Below are 23,148 nucleotides of genomic sequence, written 5' to 3' on the forward strand. Positions count from 1 at the left end.
GAGCCTCTGTACAGTTTGATCTTCTCTTCCCACCATATGTAAGTCTCAAAATTTGAATTTATATCTCCGCGAGTAGCAACCCCCCCCCCCAATAAATTCAGGAGTTGGGGCTAGAAGTAAGATCCGGCTGCAAATAAGCAGAAAATAGGTTGCAGTTACATCAGTACCTGGGAGGTTGTTGATGTAGCCTCCGTCCATCAGGAGATGTCCGTCTTTTGGATCGCAGAGGGGGGGCAAGTAGCCGGAAAGTGACATGCTGGCCCGGATGTACCGCCACAGGCAGCCTGGCAGGGGGGAAGTCAGAGAAAGGATCCATCTTCTCTGAAGGAAAAGCAGCAGCAGCCAAACTGCTCCTCTCTAACCCAACCAGCCCCACTTCTTGAGTGCAACAACAGCTTTCCCCCCTTGTGATTCCTGGCAACTGGCATTCAGAGGTGCACTGATAGTGGGGAGAGAACATAGCCAACATAGTCTGAGACCCAGCCCTCGAATGCATCTGTGGGAACTTCAAACCTATGCTGTAAGTACAGTGGGAAAGTGGTCCAAGGGCTTCAGCTGCTTTAAATGAGACAAGCACTGTGGGCTCTTCACAGATATACTTACCATCTGTGTGGACTCTCATTGCTGAGGCAGTGATATCTGTTGTGATGATGAAGTAAGGAATCCAAAGATCCTACAGCACAGAAAGCAACTTGTTAAAAAACGCCAATTCCCAAACTGCGTGTGTGAGTGCGCCATGAAAAATAAATTAGTATTAAAAAATATAAAAAACCCAAAGCGGCAGACAGAACCAACCACACAGGAATATGTTGGTTATACCTCTGCATGAGTCGCAGGAAGCAGGGCAGGCCAATTAGCTTTTGACAAAGTCAAACTGTTCTTCCATATTTTTTGGGACTAGGTACAACTGACTAAACACTTTCAGTGGGGAGATCCAGCAAATAAACTCATTCCCCCACCCCCCCCAAGCATCAACATCATTAATGAAAGTGACAAGCATGACACCGTCTCTTCAGAATTCCTGCAATCTGGAGGCACACCTAGGTTAGAGAGTCATGCAGAAAAATAGCATGCCCTTTGAGGGTTGGTAGTTGCTTCTTCTACACTTGTAAACTATTTCCAAGTATAAAAAGCACACCTCATTTTAATTCTATTGGGGAAATGTGTGTCTACCAAAAGACAGTGTGGAGCGTTCTTGCCGAGGGCTCCAGCAGCCAACTATGATCTCCTCTAGGATACTCTATTCCATCCCCCATGTTTTCCACCACCCTTCTGTCAGTCAGCATTCTGTAGCCGCTGAGCACACTTAGGCCTCATTGGGTTGCTGTTTTTTTGTCCCCAACCCACCCACCAGATTTTGTTGTATCTGTGAATCTTGGGCCCTTGCTGAGCCTTTCCCTCTTGCACATGGGTGGAGCAGTTTCGGCTATGTTCACTTTGGTACTCACACGTAAACAATAGAAATAGAAATAGAGGGAGGATTATTAAAGCAATCCTCTTGACATTTCCTGGCATTTCTGAATGGGACTCTGAGAAGCAACATTTATCTTTGCAAGAGATAAACAACTGAGAACTGGAAGCCACAGGAAAGCATCCTTGACAAGAGGAGATGGACTTAAAATGTGATCCTGAAATAAACTTGGATGGAGAAGCAGTGGGAATGAGCATGCTGACTGCTCAAAATCTCCTTAAGCAAGAGCCAATTGGGGCAGGGGGAGGGGGAGGACATATATAAAGGAACATCAGTACAGAGCTGGATTAGTGGGCACACAGAGGCGCAATCTGGGTTGGAACAACTTAAATCCATCCCTGCATGATGAACTTTAGCCCCCTTCCAAGACCACACACCAATATATTATACAGATTCTTCCTTACAGCTATAGAGAGGATCAAGAAATTCAAAGCTGGGCTGATTAAGCACTGGCAGTGGCTACATAATCTGTAGCAGAAAAAAAAAAGGTTGGAAATGGAAGATACTATCTGTGCGCATGTTTCAAACACCACAGATGCTCCTGCAGGGCACATCTGCAACAGCAGCCGTAAGGCAGAAGTGGTGTGTCTCCTCCCCATTCCTGCATACACATCTGAGTTGCATGTGCTTACATTGATAACCACACAAAGTGTAGTTTACTTACTACCCAGCTTGCTGCAAAGGCAACAACTCCAACATAAAGTGGATTAAACCCATGAGGGCTCAAGTTTCATCTCTTCCCCCCACCCCCCACCCTCATGGAAACAATGACTGGTCTGCAACAAGCTGATGAGTGTTGCTTGCTTGGTAGGGAAAGCTTCTAAAGGCAGGGGTGAAAGAAGGCTTTCTTGGGTAAAAAGTCAAAGAGGGAATGGATGATGATGATGACGATGATGATCATGATGATGACAAGTGTGGCATATTGGCTAGAGTGCTGGAACAGGGCCTGGGAAACCAGGGTCCAAATTCCCACTCAGCCATGAAGTTCACTGAGTGACCTTGGCCCAGTCACTCCCTCTCAGCCTAACCTACTCTTCAGGGTTGTACTGGGGATTAAATGAGGAGGGGAAGAAACATGTGTGCCATCTTGAGCTCTTTGGAGAAGATGGGATATAATTGCAATAACAAACAAACAAATAAATGATAAAATATGGGGGGGGGCAGCTCAGAGAGGGGATCAGCTGCAGTGCCTGAAATATGTGTTGTTATCATATTGTGTTGTTGAAAGAGGCTAAAGCAGCCACTTGGTTCTGTGGTTCTAAAACAAACTTGTCCAATATCAGGTCTATAGATGCTGTTGGGTCTACAACTTCCATCACAGGTGGGACGGTTATTGCCACAGTGGTGGGCTTTTTCACTAGTAAGCATCTGTGTAGAATCAAAGGTGAAAATGTTCCAGAAGCCCTGCAAACACAATATTGGTAGTCAGGATAATCCTGAAAATAATTGGTAGTTGTTCCAAGGATTAGCTCACATTACTTGCTTTGATAAACACTAATTGGCTTGCTTTGATGCCATGCTTATCTGTGGGCTTCGGAAGCTTGGTTCGTGGCCTAGGGAGGGGAGCTATCTGTGAGACTTGGATACTTGCCACATTTGCCTACATCAGCAGGATTGATGGAAGATTCTGGCTAAACTGACATATTCTGTCTTTTGTATAAGTAATGCTTAACATATTAGCACTTTGCAAACATGTCAAGATGGCATTTCACTGCTGCAGTGACCAACCCGCGTATGAAACAGCAGTGGGGCTTTGTAAGTTTCCACCCTTCTTTAATAAAGCACCAGAACTGGCCATTTTGGCATCCTTCTTTGGTATCCCTGCATCACACCACCCGCACAGGCTTGCGGTTCAGAACAGACCCAACTCCCAAGATTGGTTGGAAAGTGAGCTGGATTAATCAGAGGCTGGTTGTCTTATGCTAAGTCAGTCTATTTGTTCATCTAGCTCAGTATCATTTACCCTGACTAGCAGCAGCACTCCGAGGTTTCAGAGGGGGTCTCTTTCAGTCATACCTGGAGATGCCATTGGGGATTAAACCTGGAATGCAAAGCTGATGCACTACCTGCTGCATGCAAAGCTGATGCACTACCACTGAGCGATGGCTCCTTCCCTTGTACAATAGCTTACTGGGAGATGCCAACCCAACCTCGTAAGCCTGTTGCAGTCTTCTGTTCGCACTCTGGTTGGCCACCACCATTTGCCATGCTTGAAGCACATGTCACTTACTTCGATCTGCTTGTCTTTGAAGATGTTACAAACGCCATTATTGAAGGAGGCTCCGGAGAACATGGAGGTGATTGGGTATGTCAAGTCCAGGATTGTCCGGAACACCGAATTCATGTTCTAAAGAGAAGTCAAGGCTACCTTTTATATTGAGAAAGAACACCAAAAACCCAGCTGAGATAAAATCCCCTCCACCTAAACTAATGAAGTGCAAAGAGTTTGAAACTTTCTACCCTAACAGAATCACGAGGCACTGATGAGTCTACAGAGGATTCTGGGACATATTTCAGAGCATCCATGCTGTTAGAGGGGCGGCCTATGACATCTGAATGCCCCCGTGTGTGAACCTAGTGCACCCAGAATACACTCAACCACCATCACCCCTTGCATGCCTGGTAAGCTGATACAATCTGGAGAAGTTTGCTCTCTGTTACAGATATTTTTCATCGGAGACACTGTGAAAGTTTCCCCAAAGAACCCAAGCTTCTCTGGCAGACTGTTTTAGAATTCCAGGTCTTAAACAATATTAAAAGCAATCTATGAAGCAAAACAAATGTAATAGTCAAGGGAGAGAAAGGAACATAGGAAGCTCTATTATACTGAGTTACCCCAATGGTCCATCTAGCTCAGTACTGTCTGCACTGACTGGCAGCGGTTTTCCAGGATTTCAAGCAGGCATCTCTGTTAACCCTATATCTGGGGATGCCAGCAGGGATTGAACCTGGGACTTTCTGCATGCAAGACAGATGCTCTACTACTGAGCTATGGCCCTTCCCCCAGATATATGAGAAAGAGGAAAGGGGCTTGCTAAGTGGTTCGTCTCAGGTTTGTTACACCAAGGATAGTTTGAGCAGCTGGGAGGTGGAATTGCAGCATCTACAGCCACACACCCCTTTGGGGAACACTATTTATCTCCCCACATCAGATAAGGGAAGGGTTATAGTTTGTTTACTTTTTATTATTTGTATTCCGCTCTTCATTTATAGATCTCAAGGTGGTTTGCAGCAAAAAAATACAATATAGAAACACAAAATACATAATAAAAACAAGAACAAACCAATAACCCCTCTCCCCACTCCCAAGCACATTTAATATAGAGTTCATAGATAGAGAGCATATGTGATGCATACAGTTAAGAGGATGGGACAGACCCCACTCTGGACAGCCACCAAACATAAGAACATAAGAAGAGCCCTGGTGAATCAGGCCAATGACCCATCTAGTTCAGCATCCTGTTCTCACAGTGGCCAACCATAGATGTCTAGATTAGGGATAGGCAAACTAAGGCCCAGAGACCGGATTTGGCCCAGTCACCTACTAAATCCAGCCCGCGGATGGTCCGGGAATCAGCATGCTTTTACATGAGTAGAATGTGCCCTTTTATTTAAAATGCACCTATGGGTTATTTGTGGGGCATAGGAATTCGTTCATTTCCCCCCCCCCCAAAAAAAATATATAGTCCGGCCCACCACATGGTCTGAGGGATGGTGCTCCGGCCCCCTGCTGAAAAAGGTTACTAACCCCTGGTCTAGATGCTTTAATGAGAAGCCCACAAGCAGCACCTGTGCACAACAGCAACATTCCCCACTGATGGGAGGCCAAACATGCCGTCATGCCAAGTAGCCATTGTTAGACTTTTCCTCCATGAATTTGTCCAATCCTCTTTTAAAGCCCTCCAAGTAGGTGGCCATCATGGCTTCCTGCTGGAGCAAGTTCTATAGTTTAACTATATGTTGCGTGAAAAAATAGGAATTTTATTTTATCTGTCCTGAATCTTCCAACAAATGATGGCTTGCAGGGTAGATCCTGGCCTTGTTCCCCAGGATCATGGTATCTGGCTCCCAGCTAGCACAGCAGATTTAGGGGCGGAGGAAGGGGGTGCGGTGGGGGTTGGAACTCCCCGGGTGTCACCACTGAGGGGGGGTTGACAAAATGCCAGGTGGCACTCACCACGGGGCCTGCAGTGTGCCTGAGCCATGCCTCTCTCCTGGGAGTGACATGATGGCTTGGGCGCCCGCAGGCTCTATGCTGCCCCAAACGGTCCGCCCGATGCCTCCCCCTCAGTTGTAGGGCAGCTGAGTGAGAGGAGGCAGGCAGACTCCTCGGAGGCCCCGTGGAGCATCCTGCCCTGGCTTGCCCCGCCCTACGGGCAGCTGGCCCCACCCCTGGGCGCAGCGCATGTGTGCCACCGCTGCATAGGAAGCTGCCTTATAGTGAGTCAGACCATTGGGTACATCTAGATCAGTATTTTCTGACCACCACCAGCACTTCTCCAGGGTTTCAGGGCAGGGGACATTTGCAGCCCTACCTGGAAAACCTGAGGCATTCCTGCATGCAAAGCAGATGCTCAGTCTCTGAATTACAAAGCCCCTCCCCATACACTCAGTTTCACTTTTAAGGGGAAAAACAGCAAGGAGACCCTCTGTGCATTTCACACGTGTGTGTGTGTGTGTGTGTGTGTGTGTGTGTTCGCATTGCTGCTTCATGTGAAATTAAGAAAGGAAAAAATCTTATTACTGATGCAACTCTTGAGGGGCATCTTTTGCAAAAAATGCTCCTCCTTCTAAGTGCTTATGTTCCATACTATGCTGACAGGGGATGCCAGATTTACTATATAATGCTGGGCGATTCACAAGGGGGTGGACTGGATCTTTCCTGGCCCTCTAACTAGTAGCTGGGAAAACACAACACCCCCTCAAGAAAACTGGAGTTGTCACTCTCGGAAGTGAACCCATTGAGGCAGAAAAGAAGGGTCCTCTTTCCTCTGCACCAGCTGAGTTTTAAGTCCAGTTCTGCAACTGGAACAAATCCACATGTACAGAGCTTCTGTCCCCTGGGGGCTTAGTGAGTGCTTCAGCTCAGCTTATCCAACCACTGTGTTTTTTGTTCCTGAGCCCTGAGCACTCAAGGCTTGACAAATGAAACCCAGATGACAGACGTTGCCTGGAAAAGCGTCAGAAATGGCCCTTCCATTTGTTATTCAGTAATCCCGTCAACCTGGTTTGTGCTGCTCTTTCACAAGTGGCGGGGGGGTGGGGTGGGCAGGGAGGAAGCACTTCTAAAAATATCTAAAAGCCTTTTCGACCTGCAGTCATTTCTCCTGGCAGTTTTAGCAATGGGGCAACAGGTGGGAGCTATTTAGCAAAGACAAGAGAGTGTGGAGACCTGAGGGCCAGGCTGTTCTCTGGCTGGCAGCCCCTGTTCTGCAGCCAAACCTCCACTGCAGTCTTAGGAGTGCTAAGTGCCAAAAAATGAGAATCCAGCACCCAAAATAAAGTCAGGAACTGGCTCCCTTTGGGCCCTGCTCCTGTCACGTAGTTTGCATCCCCTGCTCAGGTGGGTACAGAAAAGCTTCTGCAATGCATGACATGCTGGTCAGTTTCCAGTTTTGCGAACAGGGAGAGTTGCTGTTGTTCATTCAGCTACTGGGCCAAAGTGTGCCTAGCAAGCAAATCAATAAGTAGAAGCAGAGAACAATGCCCCTCTAAAGGTCTCTTGGGACCGATTCCCTTGTGTAAGATACATCGGGTTATTTCTTTTAAAATTTAAATTAAATTAAATTAAATTAAAGGCAGAAACAAAGAAACCTGCTGGGGTGCTTCAGTCCTCTCTCTAAGGCAGAGACAAAATGAATGGACACATTTCATCAAGATTTTTCACTCCCCTCATTGTGTGGTCAACTGTTTTGGTGTGATGGAAAGGTTTACCCATTCAGTATACAGGTTAGAAAGCACTGTCGTCACTGAGATTTGGCTTTGAAATGGTGCTGCAAACCTGTTGGCTGATGTCACTGTGCCAACTCTGTGGTTTTTGATACGCTGAATAAAGTAGCCAGCAAGAACCATCTTTTATAAAACAAAACAAAACCACAGCTGCTAGGAAGGGTGAAACAGTGCCAAAAAGATAAGGGTTTTTGGGAGGCGGATGTCTTTTGTAGAACTTACCACTTACCGGAAAAAAACCCTTTTTGGCCTGGAAAAAGTTTTCCTAATGAAAGCTAAATCTAGCGACAACTACACCAGGGATGGCCAACCTGGGACCATCCTAGCCTCTCCCGCTTTGTACACCTGAAAGTTATTGGTGGGGGAGGGGGAAGAGTTGCTCATTGGAGCTCCTTTATATCAGATGCAGAAAGTTCTAAAGCAAAGCAGAAGTAGGAAGGGCTTGGGTGCCCCCCCCCCTTCCTTGCCACACCAATATTAGAAGATGGGAAATGGTGAGAAGTGAAGGAGGAAGATCCTGTCACTGGCAATTCACCAGAAACATTTGAGTTCTGTTCCCCTGCCTCTCTCCATCTCTTTGGACAAAAAATAATAATTAAATGGAAACCAGGAGGTTGTTCTCTGGCTCCCCATTGGTCCCCAAATCATTTAACTTTTGGGCTAGAGATGCTCCAGTCTGATTAATCAAGATACAGAGGTGATGAATGGAATAGAATAGAACTGAATAAAATAGAATAAAATAATACTCTGGAGGAGAGAGTGGTGCAGATCTCTCTTTCCCCTCTCATTTAAGGCAGGCCTGACAGTCTCTCTTGGCAATCCCCTAGAAACTAATCCTCTCTCACTAGATAAATCAAAGGGGAAATGCTTCTAAGTGACAGGAAGACATAGCGCAACTGGATGCTCAATGGAGCCAGACACGAAGCATATGCTTGGTGGAAAAGCAACACTCCCAGTTCGGAGCTATCAGACGTAGGTTCCTTGTATGAAACCTCTTAATTTTGGCAGCAGAGACTGGTGTGCTGAGAAACCAAAAAATCCCCAACACAGAGCGTGTTCTCAGCAACCCCCCCCTTTTTTTCTTGGAACTCCTGTTCACCAAGAGTTTTATTTTAAGAAAAATAAAAACTACTAGATACAAAGAATTACCTCTGTCAATCACTCCTACCCACAAAATGACAGCATGTGGAATGAGAAAGAGAAGAGAAAGTTATAAGAAACGTCACAAAAAGAAAACAAACAGATGTGGACAAGACATAAGCCCAGCCTTCCTTCCCTAATGTGGTGGCCTCCAAATGGGGCTAGACTAAAACTAGAATGGCTCTGCCAGTCCGTGGCTCTCTGGCACCAACTATCTTGGGCTCCCTGCCTTCTGCCCTACCAATCCCAAATGGACACCAACCATCACCACTTGGATATAACAACTTTTTGGTGCCCCATTTAGGTTATTTTCCTTTATTAAGCGTCCATTTTATAATATTTAAATACATCCTTATTTATTATCCTTACTATTTGCTCATATCAGCTAATCGACTTCCCTCCCTCCCGCCTCATGGTTTTCATAATGAATTTCTAAGACATAGCATTTGTACCTCTTCCTATTTACATTTCACTTATTCCAATTATCAGAAATTCTAAATAAATATAAAAAGGTAATAATCATTGTCATTACAAGTCTTTTTATATCAGCCCTACTAGTGTTGTTAATTGTTTACAATTGTCCTTCAAATATTGTATAAATTTACTCCAGTCTTTTTGGAAAGCTTGATCACACTGGTTTCGGATTTTCCTGGTCAGCTTTGTCAATTCTGCATATTCCATCATCTTCATCTGCCACTATTCTAACATTGGTATTTCTTGTTGTTTCCATTTTGGAGCTAAAAGAGTTCTTGCTGCCGTTGTTGCATGCATAAACAATTTTTGATCTTCTTTTGGAATTTCCTTGCCTACTGTACCCTATAAGAATGCTTCTGATTTTTTAACAAATGTATTTTTTATACATTTTCTTTAACTCTTTATATACATTTCCCAGAAAGCTTTCACCTTACTACATGTCCACCACATATGATAGAAATTCCCTTCCTTTTCTTTACATTTCCAACATTCCTTATTTTTTGTTTTATACATTTTAGAAAGCTTAGTTGGTGTCAAATACCATCTATACATCATTTTCAACACATTCTCTTTTAATGCACTACAGGCAGTAAATTTAATTCCTTCATTCCATAACCTTTCCCATCATTCTAATTAAATATTACAGTGGTAGCTTGGGTTACACTGAACCTGACGCTTCAGGTTACAGACGCCTCGTGTTATAGACTCCGCTAACCCAGAAATAATACCTCAGGTTAAGAACTTTGCTTCAGGATGAGAACAAAAATCACGCGGCGGCGGCACGGTGGCGCTTCAGGTTAAGAACAGTTTCAGGTTAAGAACAGACCTCCAGAACAAATTAAGTTCTTAACCCGAGGTACTACTGTATAACCAAAATATTTAGCGCATTGTATCATAACCACTTTAACTTCTTCATCTTTAGTATGCCATTCTAATAATAATTTATACATTTTCTTTTTTAAAAAACATAATTTTTATTAGCAGGCCAATCCAATCACATTATTTCCAAATCATAATTCCAAATTATGCAGCCAAATTTTTAAATTTATTGGGGGTACCAATACATCAAGCTCTGAACGAGGATCAAAACATCACTTCTGTTCCTGCTTTTATCAAACAGTTCTATCCAGATCTGTCCAGATAGTCTCTTTATTACTTTCTTCGTCTTCTTGTTGTTATTATATATTCCTTTCTTTGCGATCTCTGATAGTCAATAATTTATACATTTTCAACAATCATCCAGCAACTCTGTTTCCAGCTCAGATCTTATAGTTTTAAAGCCCATATTCTTTTTATCCTCATTAAACACATCATTTACCTAGTGATATTGCAACCAATCTGTCATTAAATCTTTTATTTCATCAAATGTTCTTAATTTTAGCTTATTGTCTGCTTCTATCAATAAATCACTATATGTGGCCCACTTTCCTTTCATATTTAATCTCTTTACTTTACTGATATTGCTTCTACTGGTGAGAGCCACCAAGGAGTTTTCCGTTCCAACAAGCTTTTATATCTATTCCATACCTCATAAATTGATCTTCTTATCGTGTGGTTCGGGAATCCTCTATGTACTTTAACTTTATCTTACCATAAATAAGCATGCCAACCATATCTGTTATCCTATCATTCTAAATCTAACAAATCTATATTCTGTTATAAAATTCAATCTCTCAACCAGCATAGGCAGGACGCTTCATAATATATCTTCAGGTCTGGCAACGAGAATCCGCCTCTTTCCTTTATATAATTTATATTTAATTCTTCATTTCTTCCCTTGCCAGATAAACTTTGATAATATTTTTTGCCACTTCCTGAATTGTCCTACCCCGCTGATCACTGGGATTGTTTGAAATAAAAACAAAATTTTAGGTAACACATTTATCTTTACAACCGATATTCTTCCCCAAAGGGATAGTTTCATCCTTCCCCACACTTCTAAATCTCTCTTCACTCCATACCAAACAGGTATGTAATTATTCTTATACAAATTAATATTTTTTGCAGTTAACCGTATTCCCAAATATTTCACCTTTTTAACAATCAATATTTCAGTCTTGTGTTGCAACTCTTCTATCCTATCTCTATCTAAATTTTTAACTAACATTTTCATTTTGGCTTTGTTAAGTCTAAAACCAGCTAATTGCCCAAATTCTTCCATCCTCTCCAGTGCTTCCGGTACACTGGATAAGGGTTCTAATGTTAATACAAGTTCATCAGCAAAGGCTTTTAATTTATATTCTCTGGAACCAACTCTAATTCCTTTTACACTTTCATTCACTTTTAAGTTCTTTGCCAGGACCTCTAGGACCGTTATATATAATAAGATGACAACGGGCATCCCTGCCTTATTCCTTTTGTTATTTCAAATTTTTCACTTAAAACATTATTAACTATTAATCTTGCCTTGTGTTCTGAATATCTAGCTTCTATTCCTCTAAGGAAAGATTGCCCCATGTCCATTAATTCCAAATTTTTCTTCATAAAATACCAAGAGATATTATCAAACGCTTTTTCAGCATCAATAAACATTAAAGCAGCTTGCTTATCATTCCTGGTCTCCAGATATTCTACTATACCAATTATATTTCTTACGTTATCTTTCATCTGTTGACCAGGAAAAAAGCCTGCTTGATCCTCGTGTATCACCTCCTTCAAAATTTATTTTAACCTATTTGATAAGATACTAGCAAATAGCTTATAATAATTGTTTAACAGCGATATTGGTCTATAACTTTTAACTTTAAGTAAATCCGTATCTTGCTTTGGAATCAATGTTATGTATGCATCCTTCCATGTCATCAGAATCTTTCCCTTCAAGATGTTATTTATTACTTCTCTTAAGGGTAATGTCAGCTGTTCACTCAATTTTTTGTAATATGTTGCCGTAAGTCAATCTGGACTGGTGCTTTCCCACTCTTCACTTGTTTTATAGCTGTTTGTACTTCAATATTCATTATTAAAGAATTCAGTTGTTCCTTTTTGTCATTCGGAATCTTCTGTAATTTGTTCTGTTCCAGGTAATCCACTATTTTTTCTTTTATAAGTCTTTATAAAATTTCTGGAAATTCTTCCTAATCTCTCTCGGATTTTCGATTATTTTATCTTCATTTAGTTTATTCTCTCCTTTCTCCATATCTAAGCCAATCCTTTGCTTTTGCACTACTAAAAGCTTGATCGAAACATCCCACCACCCTTCCAATAAAAGGATAGTAGAGGCCTCCGGGTATAGGGCGGTATATAAATTCAATTAATAATAATAATAATAATAATAATAATAATAATAATAATAATTATTATTATTATTATTATTATTATTATTATTATTATTATTATTCTGCATGAGGCTTGGCAAAGAGATGCTGCCATAAAAGCTTTCCGATTGATGTGTGGCATGAACAGCAAGGAACAGCTCCCCTGGGGAACTGTCCTTCCAACCCCATCCCCATCGGGTCTGACCAGCATCTCGTTCTCTGCCAGCTTATTTATGGCCTCAGTAGCTTTCCACCACAAAGGGGTGTGAAAACAGACAGCGATATTTTAACTATGTCACCTTCTTCTAGCTAAGGATCTGAGTCAGGGGTGAGGGAACTCAGGCCACGCCCTCTTCCCCCAAGGCCACACCTCTCCCCAGCCCTGCACTGCACCCTCCCTGGGTGCTTTCGCCTAGTTGAAATGTGTCCCTCAGCTTTGATTGTGCCTCTGGCATGCCAGAATGATGACACTGATACGTGAGTGTGGGCATGAGTGCTGATCCCCACTTCATTTAATTCACAGATGCATGCCCATAAATGTATTTTTATGTCTTCCAAAGCATAACGGCACATAGCACATACCGTTAGAACTCGTCAATAAAGGCTCACGTCCAACAGAGCTTTAAATTTAAAGGGGCAAGCTGTCAAAACCTCTGCTGTCAAAATTGTTGTTCCGTAGCGCCCCTAGAGGTCACTTCAGCATACGAGCAGGCTGGTTTCTAAGATTAAGATAACTTACTGCACCAATGTAACAAGCAGCTCAGCAGGATGGGGATACTTTCTATCTTAACCGGAAACAATTAATCAAGCTTGTTTAACTAAGGAAATTACACACACACACACACACACACACACACACACATATATATATATATATATATATATGAATGAATGAAATACTGTTTAAAACGGTTTGTAAATGCTTTATTCTGTATACAGTGGTACCTCAGGTTAAGAACTTAATTCGTTCTGGAGGTCCATTCTTAACCTGAAACTGTTCTTAACCTTAACCTGGGCCTCCCACTGCCGCCGCGCCACTAATGTGTGATTTCTGTTCTCATCCTGAAGCAAAATTCTTAACCCGAGGTACTATTTCTGGGTTAGCGGAGTCTGTAACACAAAGCGTCTGTAACCTGAAGCATCTGTAACCCGAGGTACCACTGTAACTAACTTCCAAAATATCATGCATTCTGGGAAACTGATGCCGTCATAACAGGTAGGCTGCAATCTGTCGGGGAAGCATTTGGGCAGGGTTTCTCCAACACAAAGGATATTGATGGAGGTGACTGATAAGATATGTAGCAACGTTTGCCTAGAACAGTGTTGACGAACCTTTTAGAGATCAAGTGCCGAAACTGCAACCCAAAACCCACTTATTTATCGCAAAGCTCCAACACGGCAATTTAACCTATATATCTCATTTTTTTCTGTGTGTTTCATGTTTCTTCTTTATGACTGCTGTTGTAATAAATACAACATAAAAGTTCTTGCATTACATTCTTCATTACATTATCTTTCCATTGATATATAATTTTATGGTATAGCTCAGTGCTCTCAATATGAGGGATACTCTCATATTGACTCAAGAAAATCACCACCGGGGAAAAACAAATACAGTTCAAATTGGGAAAAATAAATACAGTGGTACCTCAGTTTTTGAACAGTTTGGTTCTCAAACTACTTGGAACCTGAACACTTCAAACCCAGAAATGAGTGTTCCGGTTTTGGAACATTTTTCATAAGCTGAACGTGCTCTGTTCTGAGTATAACTGCCACACTTCCGTTTTCCTAGTGAGGGAAAGTGAGCCGGGTGGCCAGTGAGCAGGCACCTGCCACTCTCCAGCGCTGGGTCCCTCCACCGCTGCCACAACAGTAACCACCCCCTCCTCCAGCTCTGGCGGCCCCGACACTGAGTGAGAAGGCTGGGCTGGAGGGGCAAGCAAGCAGGCAAGGGATGCCGCCCCCCACCCAGCCTGCTTCTGCTTGCAGGCAAGTAGGAGTGGGATCAGGCTGCTCAGCTAGGGAGGCGCAGGCTCCCTCACACTTTCCGTTGAGCGCGACTGCACTCCCCTCAAGGGAGAAGTTTAAAGGAGCCCCCACCTGCGCATCAGATCCCCTGCAACCCTATGAAGGCAGCCAGGCTGAATAGTTGCTGGGGTTGGGGAAGGTGGAGGCAGCCCGAAAGCTGCATCTGAGAGTTCCTGCACCACCTAAAGTCAGCCAAGTGCTCCTTAGCTGAGCTGCCCGCTCCCACTCCTACTTGCGTGCAAGCAGGAGTGGAGGCGGGGATTTCTCAGCGCGAAGCCTCCACTCCACTTCTGAGAGATCCCCACCTCCACTCCTGCTTGCACGCGAGCCCTCCTCTCCTCCCACCCCCCAGCACAGAAGCTACGGCCCTGCTGGGGCGATGCCGCACATACCCACAGAGAGGGCACTGAGTCCCCTCTCTGGCATGAGTGCCATAGGTTCACCACCACTGGCCTAGACGGACCGATGAATAGGATGTACTGATCCTGTTGATTGTTCACAATATCTTCTGAATGCAATTTGCAGAAATTGTTCTGAATGTGAATGCCTCATGTAAATGTTTTCTGGAAAAGTGTAAGACCTGCAGTCCATAACTGTCCTGATTGACACATTATAATTTTGACCTGACTGACCTACTGTAAACTACTCCCCACCCCCAATTGGTGATGTATCCTTGATGTTTTCCTATGTGTCACTGATATATGTGAGGTGGGATTTATTGTCATTTCACGAGAAATGTAAACCTTTAAAAGGCAGAGCACACTTTGTCTGGGCTTCTCCTTTCTTTACCTTTAGAGAGGTTGTGTCTTTGTTGTGACAAATTAATGACAAAAGGCTTAAGAGCTCACTTTGCTTTGGATATTTTCCTGGTTGTCTTTCTACACTGATCGAGGAATCTGGCTTCTAGCAAAGTACCTCAGGCCCGTTCTAAAGTGAGCACTGATTTCATGTATCAACACAGAGGGGTGTGTGAGCATGTGTAGACATTGGCCTGCTGTACAATAGGGATCATGTCAATTTCTTGGTCTGCTTACGTTTGCCTTTGGCCCTGCCCACTACGAGCATGTGGCCCCCAGAAGGCTATGAGAAGGAAATGCAACCCTTGGGCTGAAAAAAGTTCCCTTACGACTCTCCTGGGGGTTCAGCAAAACCAAGCATACACACCTCAGGACACACACACTCTCTAGGGTCTCATGCAGCCATTGAGAAACACTTACCATTGCCCACTGCCTGGCTTTGATCCTCATTTGGGTGTAGCTGCGCTCTTCAGCATACAGGGCACCCATGAATGAGCCAATGGAGGTGCCACCAATCATGTCAACTGGGATGCCAGCTTCATTCAGTGCTCGGATGACACCCACTTGTGAACATCCTCTGGAGCAATGCAAGATGGGAGTAGCAGGGGGAGAGATAAAATGTACATTAATAGAGGAACCAGTCAACTGTAGAGAATACCTAAAATGGCAGCTGTCAAAAGAAATGCAAAGCTCCTCTAGCTGGAGAGGACTTCAAACATTAGGCTAAACTGTGGTGAGCTTTGAGCCATCCTGGGTCCAAGATAAAAAGAGACACCACACCAGGTTTAGCCCAGCTCTTGTGCAATAAGGCCCAAGATAGATACACAACAGGTGCTGGGGTTAAACCTGGGACCTTCTGCATGCAAGGCAGATGCTCTGCCACTACAGCCGTACCTCTTAAGATTCTAATCCTCATAGCTCCAAATTAAACAGGGAGTAAGATACTGTCTTACACAAAGACAGTTCTGTGGTCCATCTAGATCAGTATTATCTACACTGAATGACAGCAGCTGTGAATCAGGTAGTTGGTCCATCCTAGCCCTACCTAGAGAAGCCGAGGATTGAGCCTGGGACCTCCTCCATGCAAAGCCACAGCTCTACTACTAGCTATGGCCCTTCCGCCTAAGACAGCTGCCTCATAGAAGGACCAGCCCTGAACATGCCCCTATTCCTCCTCATCCTGTTTTAGAGTAGTCCCAACAGGCCTATTGGCAAGATTGGCCTGGCCCATGCTGACCTCTGGTTTGGCCATGTCAGTGTGCTCCCCTCTGCACCACACACCCTTAGAGCTTCACAAACAGTAGAGTTGGATAGACACCAAAATCCAGCTTGCTCCCCCCTTGGATAGTTGTTTTCACTTAGCAGACATGAAACGTTGCAATTTGAGCACAGTTATGTGTTGGGAACTGTGACAGGGAAAGCAAGGGGGGAGAGCGAGAGAGAGCGAGAAAGAGTGCACTGCTTCTGTTCTCTATCATGACAAATTGCAAAAAGGGAAAAAAGAGGTAATTACCATGAAGTGGCTGGCTGGAAGGAAGAAGAAGAAAGGAAGAACAGAAGAAAGTATCTCAACGGTAATTGTTACCTGAGACGCCTGGCAAAGTTGCCTGTTTCGGGAACATAAAGCAGCCCCCCCCCCCCAATCACCACGGAGAGGCTGTCTTTTGCCTGTCTTATGTGCCGCTGGCTATGGTTCAGCAAGAAAGGAAACCAAACAAAAGGAAAACGCCACAGTTCACTGTGAATGCCAAGTGCCTGTCAGAAACAGGCAGCCTCTCTTTCAGGGTCCAGGAATGGCTTTTAAAACATTTGCCCCCATCTCATCCCAAAAAAATAATAATATGGGGGGTGGGGTTAGTGTTTGTATCTGAGGCTGCGTGTGGAGCATGATTCTCCAAGCAGAGCAGAATGTGGTGCTGGGTGTACAGTTCCGCTTCACAAGAGTCTGTGCTTTAAATTTTCAGTCTGGGGACTGGGGAACTTTCAGGGGCCAGCATGCCAGGGGTGGGCAGAGCCAGCAAGAAAATAGGCAACGAATGCAGAATTTACCTCTGTACAGTGGGCAGCCTAAACCCACTCCCCCTACCTCAGTCAACCATCAATTCAGATAAGAGGCATTATCTGAGTCTCAAGGATACATCCCAGCCAGGCAAAAAACACATGGAATAGGAAGCAGGGCCAGAAGGATGTGGGACCTGGGAAGAGTCCCAAGGGTCAGGCAGAGAGGCCTAGAGGTTTAATTTGCCTTCACCCTAGTGTCACTAAGCCCAGGAATGTGCAACTGAATTAGCTACCTCCTGAATTATTCTTCCTCCTGCTTACATGGACTCCATTTTTCTACCCTTCCTCTGTGCTGAATTTCAAATCAGAAACCTCTTCAGGGCAAGGGCTGCAGACCAACCATACATTTAAAGTACACAGTTTCCCCTCAAAGAGTCCATGGAAATGTAGTTTAGCCCTCACGGAGCTTAGAATTTCCAACCCCCTTAACAAACTAGTGCCTATGATTCTTCCTGGGGAGTAGGGCTTTAAATGTATGGTGCGTACACAACCTAGCGCTTTTCAAACCTCTATAGCGTAGCAATTATAAAGTCTCAATACGTTCCTCAGATTTTATTGTTATGAGCAAGAGAGCATGCATATATACCCATTGGCAGACATGAGGCTTTAACAAGCAGTAAAAAGGCAAAGGTAAAGGACCCCTGACAGCTAAGTCCAGTCGTGAACGACTCTGAGGTGGCGGCGCTCATCTTGCTTTACTGGCCGAGGGAGCCAACGTTTGTCCATGACTAAGCCGCTTCTGGCGAACCAGAGCAGCGCACGGAAATGCCGTTTACCTTCCCGCCGGAGCGGTACCTATTTATCTACTTGCACTTTGACGTGCTTTCAAACTGCTAGGTTGGCAGGAGCTGGGACCAAACAACGGGAGCTCACCCCATCGCGGGGATTCGAACTGCCGACCTTTTAATCAGCAAGCCCAAGAGGCTCAGTGCTTAAGACCACAGCACCACCCACGTCCCTTAACCTAAGCACAGAAAGAAATAACGCTTCCTTCCCTAAGAAGTGCATAATCTGAGCTATAACAGAGGAAAGGGTGGAGAAGAGAGACCAGGGCTACAAGCTGGTGATGGTGGGAATGGGAAGAAACAGTTACATGTCCTTATTTCAGTTGAAGATGCAGAAGCAGCACTGCTTTCTAAATTAGTTATTTATTTAAATATTTCTATTAACAATTTCCAGTGCGGTAAATCGATTAAAACACTGCTAGCACACCAGCAGTAAATCCTGTTCTACTATGGCATAGAGGAGGGGAATACAGAAAACAGGGGAGAAACAAAGGAATATATATGTATTTTTAAAAGAGAGTGAAGTAGTACAGTAAGCCTGCAAGTTACATGCATTTAACTTGTGTGCATTCAGCTTTACGCATCTGGCAAACAAACAAATAGCAGGTGGGAGTCCACGGGAAAAGACCTGCCATTGAACAATATATGTTTCTATACATGATTTTGGCTTTAGGTGGAATCCCTGGAACGTAACAGCCACGTGTCACAGGCTTGCTGTATATTAAACACAATTTGAGAAGGGCTGCATATCAGTGGTGGAGCATATGCTCAGAAAATCCCAGGTTCAATCCCCAGTGGCATCTCCAGGGAAGGCTGAAAGAGACCTGAGTCTCAAACCTGGAGAGCTGCTGCCGGTCTGTGTAAACCACTGAACTAGATGGACCAGGGGTCCTAATTCAGCTTAACACAGCTTCCTGTGTACCTCAGGGAACATCAGAGAAAAGGAAGCAGCAGAAGGATAGAAGTAACCCTGAGAGCAGGTGACCTACCACACAGGGGTATTCCAAAGACAAATAAGGCGGGAGAGAGAGACTTAAAACAGTTTGTGGAGAGTGCTAGGAAATATGGTCAACAAGATATGGGAGGAAAGCCTTCCAGGTCTTTTTGAGATTCTGATGTTCTCCCGGGTTGGTTTCAGGGCCACCCTCACCCCCAATTTCACAAAGCTACACACACTGTCTCCCTCTCTCTCCCGCTCCCATCAGCTTGAAGCCAGAAGGGAAGGAAAAGTGGGATATTTAGAACATTTAACAAAAGGAGGGGAGGTATAAATACACATCTGGGCTGGAACAAATGTGTGGGCGATTTTTTACTTATGGCATTTCTCCCAAACCCTGGAACAATCAGTGAGGGACTTGTAGCGAGGTGTCAGGGGACTAATTACCCATGTGAAAGGAGAGGAGACAAGAAAATTCCAAGGTTCATTTTAATTTAAGGCGGGATGCATCAGCAAACACCCCCCACACCACTTCTGCAAGTGCCACAACCTCCTCCCCCAAGGACAAACGGGAATGACATTTACAACCCAGAGCCAGCAGCCCTAAATGATCCCGAATGGTCCACCAAGGATATAACAGGGGCAAACATCACCTCCGCACACGGCATAGTTGCTGAAAGACACGGGGAGGCGAATGGGGTGTGCAAAGAACAAAAGGAAGGCATGCAGTTCCTGGAGTCGCAGGAGCCCAGAATTGCCCTTGCATGTCTCAGTGCCAGAAGAGACTTCTCCAAAAATAACCTGCACACCAGTACAGAACTCTCCGCTTGCACACAGAGGCATTGTTTAGGATCAGCTGTCATAAAGATGTGCTGGGAGGGATTTGCTAAGTTCAAGGTTGAAGTGTTAATCTTCAAAGGGCTATTTTATTTAATTGTAACACGGATATCCCACCTTTTCCTCCAAGGAGCTCATGGTGGCACACATGGTTCCCTTCCTCCTCCTTTTATCCGCACAAGCAGCTTGTGAGGTAGCTTAGGCTGAGAGACTGTGACTGACCTGAGGTTACCCAGTGAGTTTCATGGCTGAGTGGGAATTTGAACCCTGGTCTTCCAAGCCCTAGTCCACAGACTAACCACAACACCACACTGGCCTGAAAAACCCGGCCCCAAGGCACTTTAAAGGCCTATCTGATTCCTTATTCGGCACTTCAGTCACAGAGAACTTCTGATGGGTATTTTTTGTGGTTCCCAGGGATAGAGTCTTCAGTGTGGCAGGCTCTGCACTGCAGAACTCATTGCCCTAAGAAGTATGGTGGAAGACACCTCTGCTTTCCATTCAACGTCTTTTAAAGAACTGTACTGTTCCAACAGACCTTGGGAACTTTCCCTTTTTAAAATTGACAAGCTTTAATGATATGATAGTGATGCTTTTACAGGCTTTATTATTGCGGGACTGTGTATTCAATGTTGTAGAATCATAGAATTGCAGAGTTGAAAGGACCCTCGGCAGCTATCTAGTCCAACCCCCTGGAATGTACGCTGCCTTGTTATGTTTTCTATGGAAGCACTGTTTGTAAATAGTAAATTAAATTAAAATGTATGAATTAAGTCAATAAATTCGAGCCAGGATATCTGGTAGTCATAAAGGTGGAACCAAAATGGGGGGGGGAGCACACAAAATCTAGCCAGTTGCTGCAGTCAGTCAGTTATCTGGAGGGCCCAGAGAGGCAGCCTCCACTAAGCAAAATGGCCCAATGGATCTGGCAGCCTCCCAGTAGCCCAGCCCCAGAAGGATCTCAAACTGCTTTGGCCAGTCTTACCGAGCTCCGCCTCCTCCAAGCACTAAAGCGACCGCATTCCCTGTCAGGACACGGGCCAGCCGGGAGAAGTCTGAATGTCTGTCCGGAAGCTTCTGAAACACCCTCTCGTACAGTTCTTTCTGAAGGTGAGAAAGAGAGAGGTGGTCAAGGCCATCTCAGATCAAGCATATGGAAGAGGGAACTTTGTGTATATTTGAGGAAAGGGAGAGGATAGCTCCCCACTGTTTCAGACTCAGGTTGCAATGTACTGAGATAATCAATTTACATCAAAAGAAAGAAAAATGAACCCCCAAAAACATGGAGTTGTATTCAGTGTTAAGTCACAATTCCCAGAGTAATTTAACAATCAATCCCTCTTCCCAGGGGACCCTGGGAATTGTAGCTCTGTGAGGGGGATAGGGGCTCTCCTACCAAGTCTCAGCACCCTTTGCAAACTACAGTTCCCAGGATTCATAGGGGGAAGCCATGATTATTTAAAGTGGCACCACAGTGCTTTAAATGTATGGTGCTTTTTTGGGCCTCTGACACCACCTTATACAATTCTATGCCAGCCTAAGCAATGAACTGCCCAACTACTTAAACACACACACCACAAAGTGTGTCGTTTTCTGTTAATTTGGGCTGCATTCGAAATGTTTGCTGAATCATTCACAATACCAGTTTTAACATGAACCCACCCCAGGGAAACCAGCTGTGAGACCAGTCCCCCCCCCCCGCATTATCATTACACAACTGCATTTGAACATTCCAGCCTTAGTCAAAATGGATCCCTGGATCCCTCTAGGCCAGAATTGGAGAGCCACTGCCAGTCACACACAAACCACAGTGGAAAGGGGAGGATCTTTCTCAACCTAACTGGGCGATAGCACTGGCAACTGAACCTGAGACTCTGCCATGCAAAGCACTTAGCTGTGGTCCCCTGCCTAAAGATAAAGTAAGATTCTAGTCCTCATGGTTCTGAATACAGTGGTACCTCGGGTTACATACTGTCAGGGGTTCAGAAGGAGAGACACAGGAGGGGGAGCAAATGGAGAGTGAGGAGGAGGAGTACGAGGGGGGCGCAGGCAGTGACAGTGGCCAGAGTTATTCCACAAGCCTCTCTAGAGAATCGGAGGACTCACAGAAGGGAGCGCCGGTGGCCAGAGCAAGGGAGATTCCAAGGGAGAAACCTCAAGAGGGAGGGGCCAGCGGGGAGTCCCTGAACAGCAGCTGGAGATCAGGGCCAGCGTCTCCACCAGAGCGCAGTGGGGAGGGGGAGTCCCAGGAGTCGGGACCAGTGTCCTCACCACCAGAGGGAGGAGAGGAGTCAGGTTTGGCAACACCCACATCAGGAAGCGGGGAAACGGTCAGAAGGAAAGTCACCGGCTGGGCGCGCGCGCCAAGTTCAAATGTACAGGAGCGCGGCACAGCGGGGAGCCCGGGAAGGGAGCCAGGTCCTAAAGCCCGCCGGAGGGAGGGGCAAGACTCAGGAGGCTCCGCGTCAGAGGAGTCCAGGAAGGAGGGAACCCCAGAGGGCAGAAGGACCCAACGCAGGAAAGAGCAGCGCAAGAGGTGGAGCCGGGCTAGAATCTTAAACTGGTGTGGGTGGAGCAGTGAGTCAGAGGGGACTTAGCCGGTCTAGCGTTAAGACGTGGGCCTGCGCGCCCAGAGCTTGGAAATGGAAACTAAACTTCAATAAAGACTTTTGTATATAATATCCACTGGGCGTTGGTCCTCTGTGAGCTGGGACCTAGCGGCAGTCCTGACAGTAAGTCCCCTCACATTTTCACCAATTTTGCAACCTCGTGGAGTGCGGGAAAGCAGCGAGGGGTGAAGATTGGTGCTTCGCGAGCTCACGAAAAACAGGGAAATGACTACCGAAGAGAGGATAGCGAGTTTGCAAAACGCAGTGACGCAGTTGACTGCAGAAATTGCGGCTTCCAGAAAGAAAGAACAGGAAGCAGCTGCTGCCTGCCAGGATCTGCGAACCAGGTTAGAAGTGCTAAGTACACAGAGGCTACCCGCCACCAGACCAGAAGGGATTGGGCTGGGAAACAGAGGAGGGAGCCTGGTATCTCACTTCAATGGGGACCTGCAGGAGTATCCTAACTTCAGAGCAGATGTGATTTATGCATTGCAGCTGCTTGACAAAGACTTTAAAAATGAGGAAGAGAGAGTGGGATTTATTATTTCGCATTTACGGGGGGAGGCAAAATCGTGGCTGCGCAATCTATGGAGAGACAAGGATCCAGCCCTCCAAAATGCGACTGCCTTCATTAAAGTGATGGATGCGTGTTTTTTATCTGAGATTGATGTGGATATCGCTAGGAGGGAGATTCACGGACTAAGACAAGGTAAAGCCACTGTGAGGCAATATCATTCACGTTTTTTCGGATTGGTGAATGTACTAGCCTGGGAGAAAGAATCGCCTGCCGTCAGAGACCTGTTCTG

At 45.1% G+C, this 23,148-nt stretch overlaps 1 protein-coding gene across 9 annotated transcripts in view; it reads right to left on the reverse strand.

Moving 5' to 3' along the window:
* Positions 1–23,148, reverse strand: part of PNPLA7 (patatin like domain 7, lysophospholipase) — a 113,786-nt gene that overhangs the window by 11,761 nt on the left and 78,877 nt on the right. For all 9 annotated transcript variants that reach the window (XM_083721162.1, XM_083721159.1, XM_083721158.1 and 6 more), the window contains 5 exons: positions 20,719–20,837; positions 15,534–15,690; positions 3,702–3,818; positions 604–673; positions 168–284 (listed from right to left, as the gene is read on the reverse strand). In XM_083721162.1, coding sequence (XP_083577288.1) covers positions 168–284; positions 604–673; positions 3,702–3,818; positions 15,534–15,690; positions 20,719–20,837 — 580 coding nt within the window. The remainder of the gene's footprint in view (positions 1–167; positions 285–603; positions 674–3,701; positions 3,819–15,533; positions 15,691–20,718; positions 20,838–23,148) is intronic.

The sequence above is a fragment of the Podarcis gaigeae genome, assembly GCF_964106915.1.
Source record: "Podarcis gaigeae genome assembly, chromosome: Z".
Classification (NCBI taxonomy): Eukaryota; Metazoa; Chordata; class Lepidosauria; order Squamata; family Lacertidae; genus Podarcis; species Podarcis gaigeae.